We start from the raw sequence: 21,372 nt of genomic DNA on the forward strand, positions 1-21,372 counted from the left end.
CCTCCTTGGCACCTATTCTCTTACTGCACTGCACCACACGTTATCTCCTGTGCGCATTAAATCACCTGTCGAATTTCACTTGTTCCTCTTAATCAGCAGAATATCATCCATCGGCGTTCGATCTCTTATCCGTGCTTCCGTCTTCCTGTCTCTCGACGTTACGCCTATCATTTTCGTTGCGTTGCGCGTTGTGCCGTCCTTAGCTGCTTCTAGAGTTTCGTAGCCATCTACAATAAATTATATATATATATATATATATATATATATAAAGAGAGAGAGAGAGAGAAATTGAGCGATGCTACCTACAAGGCAAACAGAACAAATCTGTAATTTGGACCGGTAGACCGGTTGTCATCAGGGGTGTTTTTTTGTTGTTGTAAATTCTGATGAAGATGAATGATGATGATGATGAATCTTTCCGTCCCCTTTTCCCTTTCCCCAGTGTAGGGTAGCCAACCGGGCTCAGTCCTAGTTAACCTCCCTACCTTTCCTTATCATTTGCTCTCTCTCTCTCTGATGAAGGCTGGTCTACCGCTGGAAGCTGTTGAAATTAAACACTGGTTCTGTTTACCTTGTAGCATCGCTCAAGTCCTTTACGTTTGAAAGGTAGCCTGTAAAATTTCCCTTTACTACATATATATATATATATATATATATATATATATATATATATATATATATTGCAGACGTGGTGAGTATAGTCTCGGTAGTTCGGGCGTAGTTAATATGTTACAGCCAGGACTGTCCGCATGTCCAATTTTGTATAGGTTCATACTGCCATGAGCTTTGAACAAGTCTCAGTTGAAGTAGTAGTGCCTTTGCCCTTGTCATATCCGAAAGAGAAACCGCAACCCTAAACCTGCATTCAATCGGTGCCCGGCGGTGATGTCGATGATCGGGATTCGATCAATATTTTGCCGCGGCTAGTCTGACGGAACGTGAAACGGCGGTAGCATCATGCAGCTCGTAGAAACAGGATTCCTGTGGAGATGCCGTATTGGTGAGTACCAGTATTGTTTCTTCGCCGGCTTGTTGCGCTGATAGAGTTTACAGAAAAATTCCGGTTTTGCTGTAATAATTATATATTTCTTTCTGATATGCTCAATGCACATGTTTATAGCCATTGGAGAATAAGCACCTCGTGTTCGCAGCGATGTTTACGCACTCATGCTGCAGTGCGTGCAAGATATTTGCTGAGTTGTTTTCTGTATAAACATTTCAGAGATGACTTGGTATCAGCGTGAGAAACACCCGCGGTTAATTAGCTGCTGTCAACTGTGCAGCTGAGCCCCTTTCTCGACAAATTTTGTGGTAACACGATGAAAAGGAGTAGCCGCATCCCTTACAGATCCCACATCTAGGGCACGTTCAATAGTTAAAAAGGAAAAAAAAAGAAGTAAAGGAAAGGTCATTGACAAGTACCGCTATTCGCGAAAAGCAAATGTTCGACAAGAGTGCAGAATTTAAAAGTTTAACAGCCGTTGCGCACGTTTGGATTAACGCTCCCACAGGTGACGAGCGGCTCTTGTATCATCTATATCACACGCCGCAGTTCGGTGAGAAAGGAACCCAGGAAAAAGCGCGAAGGACTTTTGGCTTTAACTAAGAGAACGAACGACATCGGTGAAAGCGAGAAATTACAAGTTGTTAATTTGACCTTTTATACGCAGTGCCCAGTTTGTTAATCTGAAGTACGGCGAGTAGACCAAGGCAAGAACAGACAGCAGTTCTCCATGTGTCAGTCATGCTTACACGCCATGCTGAATTACGGAACCGTTAGGGTTCATGATGGCCGATCGTCAACATACTTTCTCATTACACGTGGCCTCTGTATGCGCGGCTACTAGTACAGAATTGCGCCGGTCACGCAAGGAGAGCCTATGTTCTGGATTATGTATCAGTGGTCTATTGTGTACCACGTACGCACGAATATAGGAACATTGCAGTGGAGCTTGGCTGCTGAAACACTACATGGCGCACTTCGCTGACACAAGCAGTGACGCAGAGCGCCGTGTGAGACCAATATTTGAACTGAGCCAAGTCACGGTGAAAATTTAAGAGGCCCCGGTGCTGTAACCTAACCATCGAGCTCGCACTTAGCTTATCTCCGGCAAATGAAACCCCTCAGCCACAACGAGAACGCGTATGCGGCGGCTTCACGAGCAGGCTTAAATATTTAATTTTGTGTGTACATTTTTGACCGTGTTATGAGGAGAGCAATTTTGGAACAACTCGTCGGTCGCTATATATGCGCTGTTGCAAGGAAATAAAAATTTCGCAAAACTTCCGGAACATTTCAATCGACATCGTGCAGTTTCTGCGCAAATTGTTCTTTATCAGCCGAAAAATACCTGCATATTTAGACGGTTTTGACACATATCCATATTGAAACTTCGCATGTATAGTTTCCAGCGGGCTGTCAGCCGCAAAAATTAGTAGCGTTCATGCTATAAATTAGGCGCGTAAGACTTGCGAAAATGAAGCGAAATAAATTTTTAAATAACCTCACCATAAAGATTGCGTTTGCTTTCTGCTCACGGCCTCTATGGTCGCTTGTTGCTCATGACCCTAATTTTTATACAGATGTATACTTTTCATAATGTGCAATGCTGCTGGGAACACACTGGGGCGCGTTAAGTACGTATTACTCTTTGTTCGAGAAAAAAATGATCGACATTGGTGTGAAGCTATGCCAAAGGACTGCAACTGTGAGCAGGTCGCATGTGGCACTTTAGAATGCGACATAATCTGTCATTAAGCTTTCCGCTAATCAGATGATATTTTATCATTCAATGGATGACGAGAACGAATCATGTCTGCCAACCACACAAGTGCTGAGCTAATAACCACAGAAACGCTTCCTTTGCCTGGCGCACTCAGGTGCCCCACAAGCGCCGGCATGTCGGTGCACATACTTGTGTGCCAACAAACACGGGGCACCAACCAACCACTCTTGGAATTTGGGGAAAAGTGGTGGTAGCAGCAATGAAGTTTGTACACGTTCGTAAAGCGCAACCTTGGCGCTCTCGCTAGTTCGCACAGCGATTGTCTTTTGAAATTATGGTGCGTGCTGATAACATTAATTGTCGCCCGTGACAGGCCATAATGAGATTACACTTGTGGTATACTCATCGGAGGAGGCGAAAGATTGGCTCCTAGGCGCGAAGTGTGCGCGGACAATCACGAGTGGAATAGAAAGATGGCGCTGGACTACAGGCGAGCGAAGAGGAGCCGCTGCTGGTCGCGGCTCGTCTTCGCGGCCGGTCACACTTACCCGTGTCCGTAGCAGCTGTGCACGGTGAGGCGGTCCGCGGTGCCGGATGCCGAGCACCGCCTGCCCAGCGTCACGGCCCGGGCCACGGCCGGCGGACTGCGCGCGATCAGCGGCGGCAGCCTGTCCACGCACAGGGAGCGGGACCGGTCGCGCTTGGGCGGCAGCGTCACCTTCACGCTCGGCACGGCGGCCGAAGACAGGCCCAAGCGCAACGGAAGCTTCTTGCGACGGTCCATGACGCGCAGAAGACGGGCGTCCCCCTGTCAATGCTCTCGCGAGGTCGCTAGGCAGAGTCCCGAGGCTTCAGAGGATCGCTTTGGCTGCCGAGGTGCGGATATTTCTTCAACTTCGCGTGCGTGGAATCTCAGGCGACGAGACGGCGGTTCTCGAGGATGTGCCTTACGGCTGCCCTATTCTGCAGCTTTCCACCGTTTGCGTATCAGGTGGACAGCTCGAGGTTCCGTCTGTGATCATGACGCACGGATCCACAGAGCGCTCGGCCGAATCTCTCGATGCTGCCGACTGTAAGCCGCTTGGGGAATGCCTCGCGCGGAATAAACAGAATGCTCTGCCTGCACTGACCGCCCTTGTACCTCCCAATCTTATTTACCGCTGCTTTATTGCTTCAGTGATCGAGTGTTGGATATGCCACGCAAAACGTTAGTGTCCTTTTAGCGTCGGTCTTTAAGTGCTTCGTATTCGAGACAGCTGTTCGCAAAACGCTCCCACTTTCTAAAAATAAAGAAAATCGCAGAGAAATCTTAGTTTAAACTTGTTTCTCTATATTTACTTTACCTTGTGCTGCACTTTCTGAGAAATGTCGTTAAATTTTTTTCATCTTTTTCAGCATCAGCTCGAGCGAAAATGAGCAAAACGGTCACCGCTTTAAAATAAATGAGCCTCTCTATTTTTCCCCTTAGCAAATAAAGAATTCAGGATGTCTTTGAAGTCTGATTCGGTTTCCGATATTGACCTTGACGAAGACGGAATGAAACGATCCGAAACAGCGTTGGCCGCTATAAAGGCAGTGGTCTTACTTCAATTTGTAATGACAACGCTAATTATATACTGGCAACAAGATCAATAAACATGGGCTCCAGATTGAAGAAAGCAACAGCTCAAAGCGGTGAAATAGACCTGTCGAAACAGCCGAAGCCTTTCTTCAAAAGCGCCCTGATGGCTGATACAGCGCCCGCACGTAACCGCCGTCTAAATCTTCAGGACCGTTAGCGTCTTTCACGGAACACGGCTCGTTCTCTCGTGTCAGTGACCATTAAGCTGCAGGAAGCGGAGGTCAACAAAGCAGGCTCGTGGAGTCGTGTCGACGTAATGCGAGTCGCCTCTAAGCTCTTCAAGAACGCTTGTGAGGGGAGATTTTCTTGTCGCCGCTGCTAAAGACACATACGACGAAACGAGGTGGCTCTTAAACAGACTGCCTTTCGTGGTCTATGGCATATATATTCACTGGCTCAGCTGCCAAACTCATGAACAGCCGAGTGTAGCCGAAAGATTGCGACTACTTATTACACGCAATAAGCACTAAGTGGTTCGAATGATGCGAAAAGTAGTTGCTATTCAATCACATACAACTTGAATATTGGCCAACCGTACACCGCTAAAAAAGTTTGCGCACGTGATCAATGAGAGAAACGCTACAGACGGCAAGATGAGCGCAGGAGCAAACTGTCACTTGCCTGGCGTAAATGCTACAAAGTTTTGTTTTGGCAAACAGGCAGCAACAACAGCAGCAGCGATGCGTTTCACGGCACAATCACGACGGACTCACGAGCCCTTGGCTGTCTCCTTCAAAGCACGCATCTCGTGCAGCTGGCGGGTCACGAAGAGTGCAGTTTTCGACCCCCTCGAGCCAAGTGGCGCACATTGACGACCGTACCGAATTGTCCGGCGAGAAAAACGTAGCCTTGGACACGACCGCGTGGGGCCACCGTAACAGACCGGGTGCGTCTCTGTCCAACGGATGCTTTCCTCGTGCAGCCGTCAAGATCGTCCTCCAGCGACAACCCCTCGAACGCGAACGCGCGCGCCCTCGGATTGTAGCAGACGACGCGAGACTGCGGCGCTTGCCGGCGAAAACGCGCGTTGGGGGCTCCCCAGCGGCCGGGGCGGGAACTGACGTCAGCGTGACGTCACACCCCGGGCACGCGGAGCCTTTTCCGGAGAGCGGTAACCGCCCACCGACGACGGCACTGGTTGCGCGCACTCTTCTTCGCAACCTTGCTCCTACTTCGGCCTTTCCCGCAGCGGCTAACCAGCGATGGCGTGTTTTGTATAGTTAGCTGGGCCGACGCGCCGCTTGCTTGCTGTTCGTCGGAGGTTAATCAGCGCCCTGCGCTTGTTGCCCCTTCTTCCTTTTCACCATGCCACCGAGTCTCGTCCCTAGGCCGGGCTGATAATGATCGGGCAGAGTTCGACGGCGCGTGATGCCGTTTCGCTGTCAAGTGCAGTCACTGGCACCACTTAACGGCAGTCGCGCTTGTGTGCGGAGCAGGAGGCTTGGAGCAACAGCCGGTAAATGAATCCGGCGCACCTGATACCCAGGTTCAGATATAGAACAGCTCATAAGCGGTCGCTTGCGAAACACGAGAGCGGCCTCTCCTGCCAGACCCGGCGGCGTTGCGGCGACGGGCTACACGTGAACGAGCACGCAATTAAGAAAGCATAAAAAGTCACGAGGTCGCGAGCCCGGATATTATTTAACGCTATGGAGCCAGCTTGGCCGTGGTTGGAATTTCAAAGCGGTCTGTCGCAGTACCGCGAAACTTTAATAAAGCAGCTTTTGTGTCATGACGCAAACCGCGCACTGAAACCGCGTAGCGTCCACTTCGAGGCCTCTGCTCAACTACTGAACTTTTTGTGCGTTGCCCGGCAGAGTTACTTATGTGCGTTGCGCGGCAACCGGCCGCGCGACACGCCGCTTGAGGCACTGTGCGGAAATTCGCGGGCTTCTTTCACGCTCGGTAAAACACTTATATGTTGCATGTCACCATCATCATCATCATCATCAGCCTAGTTACGCCCACTGCAGGGCAAAGGCCTCTCCCATACTTCTCCAACTACCCCGGTCATGTACTAATTGTGGCCATGTTGTCCCTGCAAACGTCTTAATGTCATCCGCCCACCTAACTTTCTGCCGCCCCCTGCTACGCATCCCTTCCCTTGGAATCCAGTCCGTAACCCTTAGTGACCATCGGTTATCTTCCCTCCTCATTACATGTCCGGCCCATGCCCATTTCTTTTTCTTGATTTCAACTAAGATGTCGTTTACCCGCGTTTGTTGCCTCACCCAATCTGCTCTTTTCTTATCCCTTAACGTCACACCCATCATTCTTCTTTCCATAGCTCGTTGCGTCGTCCTCAATTTCAGCAGAACCCTTTTCGTAAGCCTCCAGGTTTCTGCCCCATATGTGAGTACTGGTAACACACAGCTGTTATACACTTTCCTTTTGAGGGATAGTGGCAACCTGCTGTTCATGATTTGAGAATGCCTGCCAAACGCACCCCAGCCCATTCTTATTCTTCTGGTTATTTCAGTCTCATGATCCGGATCCGTGGTCACTACCTGCCCTAAGTAGATGTATTCCCTTACCACTTCCAGTGCTTCGCTACCTATCGTAAACTGCTGTTCTCTTCCGAGACTGTTAAACAATACTTTAGTTTTCTGCAGATTAATTTTCAGACCCACCCTTCTGCTTTGCCTCTCCAGGTCAGTGAGCATGCATTGCAATTGGTCTCCTGAGTTACTAAGCAAGGCAATATCATCAGCGAATCGCAAGTTGCTAAGGTATTCTCCATCAACTTTTATCCCCAATTCTTCCCACTCCAGGCCTCTGAATACCTCCTGTAAACATGCTGTGAATAGCATTGGAGATATCGTATCTCCCTGTCTGACGCCTTTCTTTATAGGGATTTTGTTGCTTTCTTTGTGGAGGACTACGGTGGCTGTGGAGCCGCTATAGATATCTTCCAGTATCTTTACATATGGCTCATCTACACCCTGATTCTTGTTGCATGTACTGAGCAACAAAAAGGTGTATCGGGAGTTTTTCATGTTGCTACACAATGTTCTCATTGACACTTTTAATCTAATTATAATATTTGAGAAGTTGATTAATTAATTAAGACTAATTATGCGCTTAGGCGGATTGCAAAATATAATTTGGGTACTTCCAAGCGACAGCAGACAACATTACCTTGGTTCTGTCCAGCTACGCGACATATGCATAGTTATATATCTTGGTGCATGATAGTTGGGACGCCCTGCACACAGGACGAGGCCCAAGACTGTGTACTGGGGGACATTGTCAGAAAATTTGTGTAATAAAACACACTTCTTCCCTATAATAAATATGCACAGCAATCGTTCAATTTTTTTTAGAGAGACATTCGTGAAAAAAAAAAAAAACTAACTAGGCAGTAACGTCTATGTTGTGCTGGAAAAAAATTTGTTTAAACTGACAGGCAAGAATAGGTCTGATGTGACAAGGAGGAATTGGACTTTCTCCATTAACATCCTTCCACTAATTCGAGAAATTTAACAATATGTGGTAAGACGAATGATCTCTTGCGCTACATCTACCACGCGGTCGCGTTGATATCGACTGCAGCTGCAAGACATCTCAGTATACATCCTTATAAGGGCACTGACCTGCAATATCTTGAGCAGGTGCTGTAATCCAGCCATATATCTATCTATAGACGGTCTCAGTGTGTGGATTGAACTCTGCACCGGATGTGCTGCGCTATCTTAATAATCATATCATGTTTCACTATAGTGAAACATATGAATATTAAGATAGCGCTACATACGCGGTGCAGAGTTAAATATAGTCTGCACTTACGAAGCGCGCGTCCAAAAAAGAGGTTAATATCCCGCGAGGCTGCACCGTGTGGAATTGTGCGCGATGCAACTGTGCTCTTAGAACTATAGACTATTGCTCATTTTTCGAATCTCGTTTAGAAGCTGACCTGAGAGGCGTCGCGCTACTGAGCTCGAGGTCCGATCCCATCCGCAGCGCGGCCGCATTTCGATGGGGGCGAAATGCAAAAATGCTCGTGCACGTAGACTTACGTGCACGTTATAGAACCCCAGTTATTAAAAAATTAATCCGAAACCCTCCAAAAGGGGCGTGCCTCATAATCAAGGCGTGGTTCTGGCACGTAAAGCCTCAGTATGTAACTTTATTTCAGAAACGCCAGACACCACCTCGTCACGTTTTACTGATACGCGATGCTCTACTTCCGTGCATGCCTCGAGTACGCTGTAAACTCGAGTGCAGCTGTACAGGTGTGGCTCATAGTGACCTCGAAGCGTGACTTAGAAAATGAACAGTCACCGTGAAGTTTGGTTCACAATGCCTAAACAGGGTCTTTCCTCCTCACTGCTTAAACGAAGCTTATATTGACGCTGACTGGTTATTTTGTTAAATGGAGTCAAGCAACGATATTTATTCCCACACATAATTGCAAGAACAGAGCTTCGTTTGGTAGCTGAAAATCCTAATATAGGTGCAAATAAACAGCTTACAGACGCGATTCGATTATACGAAACGTAATACAGCGCTTCACCGCTACTTTTGCTGCAGTATAGTAGGTTCGGAAAACGTATAGTACGGCCACTGCTGGTCAGCTTATAATGCGTAACTCTAGCATAAATTTCGTGAACAGTTCCTAGATAACAAGAATACAGACGCCGTCCTTTGTTCCAACGTTAAACAAAATTTGGCAACAAGGCTTTTTCGTTCTGCCACGAGCACACGAAACGGGCGCCATTGGAGTGGCACAACAAAATCTAGATTACTGTGTCGCTAACACAGCTGTCACATTTGCCTTCGCGCTGGACGCTAAGAATGAGAGGTCTGCGGTTGGGAAGCCCTTCTGCAGAAAGTGTGCAGCAAAAATATCGTCTCCTCAGTTCATAATTCAGGCTTCATAATCAGCATAGTTTTACTTGTCTTTTAGGCAGCACCCAAGCCTTTAACGCATCTGCACTTCCACGTGCAATCGGTCAATGGAATGACCTCGCTGATGATGTCGTCTGTATTCATGGCCATGTGGCATTTAGAAATCAAATACTAACCATCTATGACTGTTTTTGCTAACCATGGGCCCTATAACGTAAAACTATTCCAATATGCTTTTATTTCCAATCTCCTGATGTCAAATTTGCGTAACCGCCGACGCAAGCATCGGGAAGTCACTCGCAGTGTTGTCAGAACAGACCAATCAAACGCTCTCCTCGTTCATAGGAGGTCACTTTCGTTTGCTTGAAAAACGAATAGCATTGCCTACACTGAGCGGCTTGTCTTATCTAATTGGCTCACAAGAGGCGAGGAGCATGCTCAAGTGGAGAGGGATTCGATGGGGCCGAGCCACTGCACTGAAAATCGATAACCGGATGAAGAGGGTGGCGTTGGCATCTGCGATTGGTCCGCTTTCCCTTACTTAGCTTGCGGTGGCTGGTCGAAAATCGTTGTGGCATGCAACGGAAGCTTAATAATGACGTTAAAACGGATCCTCAGCGAAGAAGAGTTGGCAGAACCAGGTCCTAAACGGGGCTAAAGTGCTTGAAAACGTTACAGGGCCACGCAAAAAGTTTTATTACACGCAAATAAACCCATGCTCTCCGGCAGGTGCGAGTAACCAGTGCCTGAGCGCTCGGCGGCAGCCATCTTTTATTCCTTTCGGAACGGGGCAGCCTGCGGCTATTCAGAAGAAAATTCAGCTTTGTTCGGCATGTTAATGTATCTTTAACGCGTACACGTCACTTTGACGCGGCGATATTTTGCGGTTTTGTGACGTCGTGTGAGAGGCAGGTGAAGTGGGTGCAGCCCGAAAACTTTTGACCAATAGCCGAGGTCTAATGGCGAAAAGGCGTCAACTCAGAAATAACTATTTTTCTTTTGTTCGGTCAAATCGTGCATAATCAGTGTGTACACGTCATATCAGATGGGGAGCAATCGCGGTTTTCGTGACGTCGCGCGACAGACAGGTGAAGTGGGGGTGGTCCAAAAAAGTTTCTGATCAGTTGCGGAGGGCTGATTGCAGAACTGGAATAGAAAAATGTGGAATAGTTTCACGTTATAGCGCCCCATATGATCACTTGAAATCATGTTTGTAGATTTTATAGGGATATCATGTATGGCTACTTAATTTTGTATAAAACCTACGAAGAATATTATTATTACAATGTTACACCCTATCCACTGCATTTTACCACTGTATAATACCTGGTTCTTCAATTTCTTTTGTTTGTTTTCATGTTCTTATTAAAAATTATTGTCTAGTCCCCCTCACATAACATTCCTACATGGAAACTGTAATGTACTTGTAAATAAACAAATAAATAAAGCTCCTCTTTCACTATGAATCGCCACGAAAGGATTTTCCTAGCCACTGTAGCTTCCCTAGCTAACAACTCCAGCAACTCTATATCCGCTATGATCCACACTAAAAATAAATAAAGAGAAAAGGATAAATACTCACTACGTAGTGCAGAGCGATTAATCCTCGCGCGAACATCGTTGGAATGCAAAGCTCGCGTTGGCGGTCTTCGGTGAAGCAGGAGATTAAAAATAGCCGATGATCCTGGCCGTCATAGTGGCCGCACGCAGATCAAGATTATAAGCGACCCAGCTGCCTTCTTTTATACTGTTTGTATACGTATCGCATAGCTGACCACGAAGGTCATCATCATCTTCGTGTTCAGAAGTATGCACATGCAATCTTTAAATGTGTTTTTGGTTTACTGCATCCACATTAACATATGACATCGAACTCAACTTCTTCGTCACCGCCTGTACTGCTGCACGGTAAATCATGTCCGTACAGAATTGATTTCATGTCCTTAAACGTCCCTGCTACATAATTCATGGCCGTGATCGACTTTGGTCATCCTCCTAATGGATTCTCACTACATATAAATTTATCTATTATGTAAGTTGTCGGGATCTCAGCTTCCCACCTCGAGTCCTGAGGTGGTTGACGGCGTCTAGCAGATGGTTGGAACGCGTTCAATGGAACTACGACTGCTGAAGATTCAACTGCTAAGCGTCATCACTTTCTGTTTTTTTCTCCTACGCCGCACCACCCGGGAGCAAAACTGCCAGACTACAAGTGGCCCGAAACCTTACTGTTGGCGTTAGGCACCGCAAATAATCATGCTCATTCCAGATGTGATTATCAATATACAGGGAAGCAGAACTTAAGTGAGGCAAAGCGAAGGGAGACTGGCTCATGCTCCATAACACATGCGTTTTTCGCAGGTTGCCTTAGACGACACCAAAAAAAAAAATACTTAAATGCAATGACGGATATTGCAACGCCCGTTTTCTCTTCTAACGCCCGGCAACTGGAGCGTATTGTTAGGGTTGGCGTGTAACACCCCGGGCAGAAAGGATGCTCAACCACCCTGCCTCATCGAAACGGAAGGTGGATTCCTAATTTGCTGTGGTTGTCTCGAGTCGTTACCGGTCTGGCATGTGCACCGCAGTACTTACAGGCCTCTTCGTGTGTGTGCATGCCTAAGCGAAACAAAGGATGGATTCCTAATTTGCTATGGTTGTCTCGCGTGGATGCCGGTCTGGCGGACGCCCTGTAGTGTTCACAGGTCCCTTTTTGTGAGTGCGTGAAAACCCTTCCCGCGAAATGTCAAACTCTAGGGGAGAACGCTTTCCGCGAGCAAAACAGGACCCCCTCCCCCCCCCCCCTACCGGGGCTGCCGCCAGCGGAGGCATGCTCGTGAAGACGTCAACTGGGAGAATGGATCAGCCGCCCATCCACAACCAGACGCCCTTTCCGCGAACCAACGACGCGCGAAAGAGAAGTGATCAGCTGCCTACGATCCCCAGGACCCGCGGGTTGCCACCAGCGGAGCGAAGCTCCGGAAAACATCGTGCTGGCAAAGTGGGTGCCGCCGCCAAGCACCGTGGGACTCAGTGCATGTCACGTGACGTTGACGAGAGCAAGATCCCGCCTACGATTTTAGTGGGCCTATTTAAAGGGCCCCACAATGTACCTTTTCACTTCATTCTCTTCTTCTCATCTTTCACCAACCATTGAATAAACCATGCAAGTTTCGCACTAGAAATCGTCTCGTCCTTGCCTGATCGCCATGGTCTACCGGACGCCTGAAGCCCGCCGACAACGCCACGCTACCCAATAGTAACACCGGTCGAGCTGCGAGAAACAGGCGTCGCAACAACTGTCGGCAGCGGTGGGGTACGCTACCCTGGAGAACGCAACAGTATGTAACAGTAATGTTTAACAGGAAATGCTGGTCGCGAACGCTATGCACGAAGGCGAGCTTTCTGGTAGAAATGCGGCCTCTTGTGTGAGCCGCGATGCGATGGAGGCGAGAGCCAGCTGGAGGTATTGCAAGGAACCGGGCGCGCCGCTTCGTGACCCCCGAGACACCCGCGCGCCGGCGCGCGCAAATGGCGGATGTCGCGGCTGGTTGTGAATGGTCGAAACGCTGGAAAGGGGGTTTCTTTCAGTTTTCGCGTAACATAATTATGTTTTCTCGTATAGTCAAATTTCAATCCGAGAGCTATCATGTCTGTAGGTTGTGTGTAAGTCATAGTTTACAATTGTCGCACGTATTTTAGCTTAAGAAATTCAATTCTTTCAGTAAATTCCATGCGTCACATGGAGGGCATGGCTATGGGTGTTTCGAAAATCTGTGCCGAAATGACGGTCGACGCCGACGTGGTGTTTCCTGCGACAGGGGCTTCTTAACGCAGCACCACCGCAGCCCCCTTGTCCGGGAAGGACTGTTCGCCCGAAACAAAGCCCACCGCCCAGTCAACCCGGGTTGAGGGGGAGCGCCGGGGTCAATATGCCGAATGATGCTGGATTGATGAGTACATGTAAGGACGCGGCACCTCCGGGTGCCAAGTCCTTTTCCCATCTGACAACGGCTCGTTAAACACGCTGGTCAGAACTCATTATACTACAGTCATGACTCATGGGCGGCTTCACTGCCAGAGTAGGGAAAAAGCAGGCTGGGGACAGGCAACCGCAAACTATCATCATCATCATCATCATCATCATCATCAGCCTGGTTACGCCCACTGCCGGGCAAAGGCCTTTCCCATACTTCTCCAACAACCCCGGTCATGTACTAATTGTGGCCATGCCGTCCCTGCAAACTTCTTAATCTCATCCGCCCACCTAAATTTCTGCCGCCCCCTGCTACGCTTCCCTTCCCTTGGGATCCAGTCCGTAACCCTTAATGACCATCGGTTATCTTCCCTCCTCATTACATGTCCTGCCCATGCCCATTTCTTTTTCTTGATTTCAACTAAGATGTCATTAACTCGCGTTTGTTCCCTCACCCAATCTGCTCTTTTCTTATCCCTTAACGTTACACCTATCATTCTTCTTTCCATAGCTCGTTGTGTCGTCCTCAATTTGAGTAGAACCCTTTTAGTAAGCCTACAGGTTTCTGCCCCGTAGGTGAGTACTGGTAAGACACAGCTATTATACACTTTTCTCTTGAGGGATAATGGCAACCTGCTGTTCATGATTTGGGAATGCCTGCCAAACGCACCCCAGCCCATTCTTATTCTTCGGATTATTTCCGTCTCATGATCCGGATCCGCCGTCACTACCTGCCCTAAGTAGATGTATTCCCTTACGACTTCCAGTGCCTCGCTGCCTATTGTAAATTGCTGTTCTCTCCCGAGACTGTTAAGCATTACTTTAGTTCTCTGCAGATTAATTTTTAGACCCACTCTTCTGCTTTGCCTCTCCAGGTCAGTGAGCATACATTGCAATTGGTCCCCTGAGTTACTAAGCAAGGCAATATCATCAGCGAATCGCAAGTTACTAAGGTATTCTCCATTAACTTTTATCCCCAATTCTTCCCAATCCAGGTCTCTGAATACCTCCTGTAAACACGCTGTGAATAGCATTGGAGATATCGTATCTCCCTGCCTGACGCCTTTCTTTATTGGGATTTTGTTGCTTTCTTTATGGAGGACTACGGTGGCTGTGGAGCCGCTATAGATATCTTCCAGTATTTTTACATATGGCTCATCTACACCCTGATTCCGTAATGCCTCCATGACTGCTGAGGTTTCGACTGAATCAAACGCTTTCTCGTAATCAATGAAAGCTATATATAAGGGTTGGTTATATTCTGCACATTTCTCTATCACTTGATTGATAGTGTGAATATGGTCTATTGTTGAGTAGCCTTTACGGAATCCTGCCTGGTCCTTTGGTTGACAGAAGTCTAAGGTGTTCCTGATTCTATTTGCAATTACTTTATTAAATACTTTGTAGGCAACGGACAGTAAGCTGATCGGTCTATAATTTTTCAAGTCTTTGGCGTCCCTTTTCTTATGGATTAGGATTATGTTAGCGTTCTTCCAAGATTCCGGTACGCTCGAGGTCATGAGGCATTGCGCATACATGGTGGCCAGTTTCTCTAGAAGAATCTGTCCACCATCCTTCAACAAATCTGCTGTTACCTGATCCTCCCCAGCTGCCTTCCCCCTTTGCATATCTCCTAAGGCTTTCTTTACTTCTTCCGGCGTTACCTTCGGGATTTCGAATTCCTCTAGACTATTTTCTCTTCCATTATCGTCGTGGGTGCCACTGGTACTGTATAAATCTCTATAGAACTCCTCAGCCACTTGAACTATCTCATCCATATTAGTAATGATTTTGCCGGCTTTGTCTCTTAACGCATACATCTGATTCTTGCCAATTCCTAGTTTCTTCTTCACTGTTTTTAGGCTTCCTCCGTTCCTGAGAGCATGTTCAATTCTATTCATGGCACTTCAGAAATAGTAGAGTGGTTTGGCTTTTAGAGTTCACAGAAATAAATGAATCACGGATAATGAATGCCTTTTTCCGAAAAGGCAGTAATCGGAAATCTATGCGGAAAATCTCAAACTAGAATACAACAGACAAAACAAACTTTCTACCTATCCCGACTGTGCAGAATGTACAGGTGTAGCGTGAAGTTGGTTAACGTGTTGGGCGGCAGTGATTACCGTTAAGTGAGGTGCAGAATTCCCTTTAATTGAGCATGCGGCTCCGTTCGTTTTTGTTTATCGTCTTGCAAGCCTCGCTCTGATTTTGTGCAGTGCTTCTCAGTATTGTGTGTTGCTCTCAACGCCAACACACAGACAATTTTAGACAATTTCAGGGCGCCCAGTGCCCTGAAAAAATTGCCTAATTTTTCAGGTCGGTGAGCGTACTTGAGCGAAGCTTTGAACATTACACAATTGTCTGCAGCTTTATGCAACAAACTATTTTCTATCAGAAGTTCACCCCGAACAGACGATACATCTGCGCCAGAAAGTCTTGTGAAAAAGGAAACTGCAAAATAAGTGAAGAGCTCTGCAGCGCAAACCTGAAGCCTTGAGCTAACAGATGCTATTCGTAAACGCACTTAGGTTATAATTTCAATTCAAGGCTGCGTTACTAGACTATGCTATGCTGTTCGAGCTTTCTCCCAGTTTCCACATTCCTAAAACTTGCGGCACTGGCATGCTTTGATGCCGTTAAATTTGGGGTTTGTTGATTGATGATTGTTTGTTGAATGTCTTCCGATTTGAAGAGGTGTACCCATGACGCTATGCTCTAAGGATATTGGCGCGGCCAAGCCGCACTTGTCGGCGCAGCATAGTTGGACGGCTGCAGCGGCTGCTACTCATGGCGAGCGTGTTCAACGCCTGAGCGCTTAACTGACGCGGTCACAGAAATGAGGAGATATATGAACGGTTTTTCTGTGTCTGCGTCGGTTAAGCACGCCATGGAAACACCGTCCAGGCCAGCCATAGGGAAATTAGGTTCTGAACGCCGGAGAGCCGAGGTGCAAAACGTCTATTAGGATTATTCCCTGACTATTCATCCAGAGAAAGAAAATCTACCGGTCCAGCCACAAGGACGAAGGGGACGGCATGCCTGGCAGGGACAACAGTATGTTGTTGACCACGCGCTTGGTTGTCAACAATGGTAATGCCAGTGTGTATATTAATGTTTCGGTAGTGACTACAGTGACGGGGTCCCGCACTTTAACATATACACTACAGTGACGGGGCCCGGCTGCATTGAAGCTTCACTCTGTTATATGCTCCATTTGGTTATACAAAAGCGGGCATTAAGAATCATGATGCACTTGAGAATCGATACACCCAGCAGACCACTGCTCAATCAAGTAAACATATTGCCATTCGATCTCATGCGTGAGCATAAAACAGCTAGCTACGTAAACAGTGTTGTGAAACGTAATCATCATTTCCCTGTGTCCATATTTTTTTCATCATCATATACCAGAAGTACTGCCACTGGAAATTTCAACCTGCCTCCTGTACATAATGTATATGGCAAAATACTACTTGAACGTGTTGAAGTTAAGACATGGGACAACATATACCCTACAAAATAAGAAACACAAAATTTCGGCAATGCACTATTTATTAGCTATAAACCACTGATTTTGTGCCTGTATTCTTGCTTGGCGCTCTGTTGTTTCCGGTTTGATAATTTATGTAACTGGTGATAATTTCTACGCATGCTGTAAAAAAATTATTTTTTTTTTCTTTTTTTAACGTGCTAATGTGTTGCATTCATCCCCTGTACTGATCCCCCTATGCTTGTACCGAATGTCTATTATATTTCGCATATCCGGACCCATCCTCTAGCCTGCGGCTATTGGGTCCAACAGACTTTTGCGTATGCACTGTAACACCTATGATGATGATAATAAAGAAAGAGAGAAAGAAAGTTCGCTAGAATGGAAAGGGAAAGGTAAAAAGCACATTAAAAAGAAGGCACGGCATATGTTCATGCTTGTGTAGCACCTGACATTGAATATTGTACTGGATTAAGAAAAAGAAGCAGCCGGCTCGCTCAGAAGACCGAAAGACATACAGTGCGATGCAACTTGAGGAATAATTCCATTGAAGCTTCCAAGACTTTAGCAGAAAAGAAAACACTCGCGACGACACATCACAAGTCGCCGTAGGCGTCGAAGCCTAGCTATAACGAAATTATTTTTGCACAACTCTGATAGTGTCCATGTAACAATGGTTGCTTGCGTACTGTCAAATGCTCATATACCGCGGCGTAAAGCTCGCGGTAGTGTGCGAAAGCGCGCTCGTAGCGAAAGCTAAACATTGCGCGGACATGCATGCAGACGTGCAGTCGGTCACCGCGAACCCGTGCGATCGCTGCACTGAAGCTACATTCTGCTTTGCTCCATTTTGGTTACACAGACAGCATCTATAAAAACATATTTCACATAGTTTTCTCTCAGCGATTGCCTATCTTTCACGCAAGAAACTGGTTCGGGGGAATCGATTGCGGCGACCGCGCTCAGTGTCCCAGCTTACTGCACGTAGTAGATAAAGAGACAGCGTCTGTAAACCATTCTGTGCTTTCTGTTTGTCCAAGATTATCATTTTAAAGGTGAAATACTTGTGTGATTCCGAGAGTACTTGTAAAAATGTCCAGGAGGGCTCCCGCGTAGTATACTTATTTAGCGCCAATAGCCAAACCTATGCGGAGCGCGTCGCGTTATCCCTCAGACTACGCAAGTGAGGCGCTTCCGACAGATGGCGACTCCATAAGTCCTCGCCCCATAGCTGTATGAAACTCTATGCTCGCCCCCAATACCGACATCGTTATTGTGACGGCCCCGTCGCTACAGTGTTGTTGTTAAAGTGACAGGCACCGTCACTGTAGTGCAGATGTTAAAGTACCCGGCCCCGTCACTGTAGTCAGTATCTAATGTTTCAACCACCATCTGTTAGGTGGTACTGGAAATCATAGTTCTGCGTTTCTAGCGGGCCCTTTTCCCTCTCCCTCAGAGTAGGACAGGCTACCAGGCTCAGTCCTTTTTAGGCTCCCTGCTTTTCCTTTACCTTTCCTCTCAGTGTGTCTAGTGCTGGTGTTGCGAAGAAGCTGCAAATGTGCTAGTGGTTCTGGCGCGCTCTGTGACCGAGCAACGGCACCCATTATCGGCGAAAACGTACTGATCAACTGCCACAGAAGAAGCGGTTCAGAGTGCCAAGCCTAGCTCTCAGTGCTTGCGACGTGGAAAGAAGAACAAAGAGCTGGCTGACTGCCGAAGCGACGCACACACGGCAAGCGAGGCAGACCGGACTGCACGAAGCGGCGAGTTGCAAAGCAGATTGCTCACGACGAGAGGTGGCAGGTGGAAGCGTAACGAAGTCGAGCCAAGAGAGGACAGGCGCAAGCAAAGCGCGTGTGATGGCATAAACTTTCGAGCATATCTCAGGCCTGCATGGAAATACACAAGGCGGCAAACGCTCCTTCTCTTATTTGGTGAAACGGCAGTAGAAATAGGCATTTGTGTTGAAGGTCACCAGCGCGTACATGATTAATACGGTTCGAGCAACTTGTTTGCGTGTGCTACGTGCAGCTCTGGCACGTACAGAGGCTATCGATCAACTTTCTTGGCAAGGAGATCCAAAGAAGCAGAGTTTTTCTTTTGCGTCATCATGAAAAACATGCCGATTTTAAGCGGCTTCAAAAAGTCTAACCACATAGTGGCATTCGTTACTCAAGTCTACCATTTGCCCCGTGAGGCTTTATAAACTCCATCCGATGTGCAGGTAAGTCAGATTTGCACTCTGGCCGGTTCCATGGAAGGATAAAGGCGCAGGGCCAGTGTCAGGTAGAACAAATGGCTGTAAAACATTTGCGAAGCAAATTAATGGGACCATCGATTTCATCCCCGGCTTCTAAACATGGTCGGGCATACCCGGTAGGTGACGCACTGTTCATAGTCACACATCAATTGTGAAAAGTACGCTTCGCTTCACTTTTAAACTTAGAATACATTCATAAATGCTGGAACAATGATAGGATAAGGAAGTCAGGTAGTCAAAATGATGGAAAGGAGGAAAGGGGTCGAAGTTTTTTGTGCGCAAATTTCAGTAGCCGCCATACAAGGGAACTGGGTGAAGGTTTTAAGACCGATAGCAGTGCTAACGAAAGTGGAAGGAATGAAGTAGGAATGATACTACCAAGATATAAAAAAAGATACTTGCAGGCGTTAACCACAAGAACGACAGCATTATGGCGTTGAAGCGGTTTTTTCTTCATCTCCCTCTCTTTCTCAATGAGTGATTTTCTTCTTTATCTTTCTGTCTCCCCTTACCCCTTCCCAGTGCAGAGTAGCAAACTGGATATATTTCTTACGGTTAACCTCCCTGCCTTTCGCATCTCATTTTATCTCTCTGTCTCTCTCTACCTGGGTGAAGTAATACACATCCCGGCGTACGCTCTTTAGGAATTTGCACTCACCGGGAGTGGAAAGAAACGTTATTCGGGGGATTGTCTGGTTCACTAAAACGTCTTTCATTTCGTAATGAAACCGTCTAGAACATCTGGACGAAAGCCTAAGGAAGCTAGGTGTCGGGGACAGATATAATCGATGGAGGCCGCATAGACACATTGGAGTCCTCTTTCATTCCCCTTTCCCCTTCCCCAGTGCAGGGTAGCCTACCGGACTCAGCCTGGTTAACTTCCGTGCCTTTCTCTTATGACTTCTTTCTCACTCTACTATGAAGCCATAATGCGGTTACGTTAGTAAAGGGAATGGCAACGACACGAACGAACATGCGGAGAAAAGAATTGACTTCTCAGCTACGTTTCACCTAGCTCTTCCTTCGTTTATCGCAAAGGGGGCACCTCACATTCTCTCGTAAGAGGGTGCAGTGCGCATAATGACTGCCTTTTATGCTGGAGGAACGACTTTAAAGAGGCGGCGTACTATATCGTTGTTCGAGGCGAACACTTTGCTCGAGAACACCGACTAGTTTACTTGCGGATCTAGAATCTGGACGCTACTGACTGCCAAGAAAGGATGAAGGAGACCAACACAAAGCAATATGAAAAAAGTGAAATTGGATTAACTTTAAAATGCCCACATGAGTGACATATTAAAGGAAGTCGTCTTGCCCAATACTGTATATATACAAGAGCAGGCATATAGGCACAAAAAAGTGGAACGCAATGCAGAATCTGTGAGAAATACGGGAAAGCTAGCCTCCGAAAAAAATTCTCAAGGTATACGCTAATGCAAAGGTACGTTGTGGTGGGTTAAATTTTCCCAGCAGAATCATGAGTAACTTAAGGAGCGCAGAATAAACTGCATGCCCCACGCATACATTTGAAGTCCTAAAGATTTACAACGTGTTGTACTAGAAGGAAGCAAAGACGAAATTAGTGCAAGCCAAAGTCAAGGCATACGAAAGACTATGCGACGATCTCAAAATAAGCAATGAGTGTAATGAAATTAACAAGATCTCTAAAAGTCAAGGAAGAAAGTAACAAACGTTATGGGGAGTTCCCGCAAGAATGTCGAAGAATTAAACTTGAACAGCTAGTAAAAAGAGATGCTGCCTCATAGCGACTCGTGTTTTGACAGCGACAGCAATTAATAACCTCTTAAAATATTTATAAATGTAAAAAAGATCACTGACGATTGCGATAATCCCTAACGTTAAATTTGAGCGCAGCTCTACACGTGTTTTCATTTCGCAATATATTGGCTGGCATGGACAGTCTGTCTCCTGTGGCACGTTCCACACGGAGGGAAGTGTGGCGCGAATGCCTCGCTAATCCGAAGATCGCGAGAGGCAGCGCGTGGGTGAAGCGTGAGCGCGATTCACAGAAGCCACCGCAGACAGACCTCCGCTCATGCAACGTTTTGTTTTCATATTTGGCATCGGTGGCGTCATCGGTCAACAGACAATGCGCGCTCCTCTGGCGCCATCTCATAGCCATCGCCGCCGCAAAGCCCGTCTTGCGCGGCACTACGCTTTTCTTCTCGGACCTTTCGCCACACCCTCCTCCTCCACTTTTCTCCTCGCGCTCTCTTCGCTATGTGCGGTCTTTGATCAGCGCTCCGCCTTCGCTCTTTCACCCTTCGCTGCGCTCGTTCGCTCGGTTACGAGGAGGCCCATCGACGACGCCGACGCTCGCTGCAAGAACGAGCGCGTAAGAGCTGCGCTGTGTAACAATTTACCATATTACCATATCTACAGTTTGTTCTTGATACACAGCGGCCGGGCTGCTGTAACAGGCATGTTTCT

At 47.2% G+C, this 21,372-nt stretch overlaps 1 protein-coding gene across 3 annotated transcripts in view; it reads right to left on the reverse strand.

Annotated features, from left to right (window-relative positions):
• The window catches only part of LOC142586075 (GTPase-activating Rap/Ran-GAP domain-like protein 3), a 567,772-nt gene that overhangs the window by 288,744 nt on the left and 257,656 nt on the right, over positions 1 to 21,372 (reverse strand). The window contains exon 1 of one of the 3 annotated variants that reach the window (XM_075697344.1): positions 3,275 to 5,350. The exons of the other annotated variants lie outside the window; for them this stretch is intronic. Within the exon in view, the coding sequence (XP_075553459.1) occupies positions 3,275 to 3,510 (236 nt within the window). The 5' untranslated portion in view covers positions 3,511 to 5,350. Of the gene's footprint in view, positions 1 to 3,274; positions 5,351 to 21,372 lie in introns of those variants that run through there. 3 annotated transcript variants of the gene reach the window in all.

The sequence above is a fragment of the Dermacentor variabilis genome, chromosome 1 (genome assembly GCF_050947875.1).
Source record: "Dermacentor variabilis isolate Ectoservices chromosome 1, ASM5094787v1, whole genome shotgun sequence".
In the NCBI taxonomy this organism is placed as follows: domain Eukaryota; kingdom Metazoa; phylum Arthropoda; class Arachnida; order Ixodida; family Ixodidae; genus Dermacentor; species Dermacentor variabilis.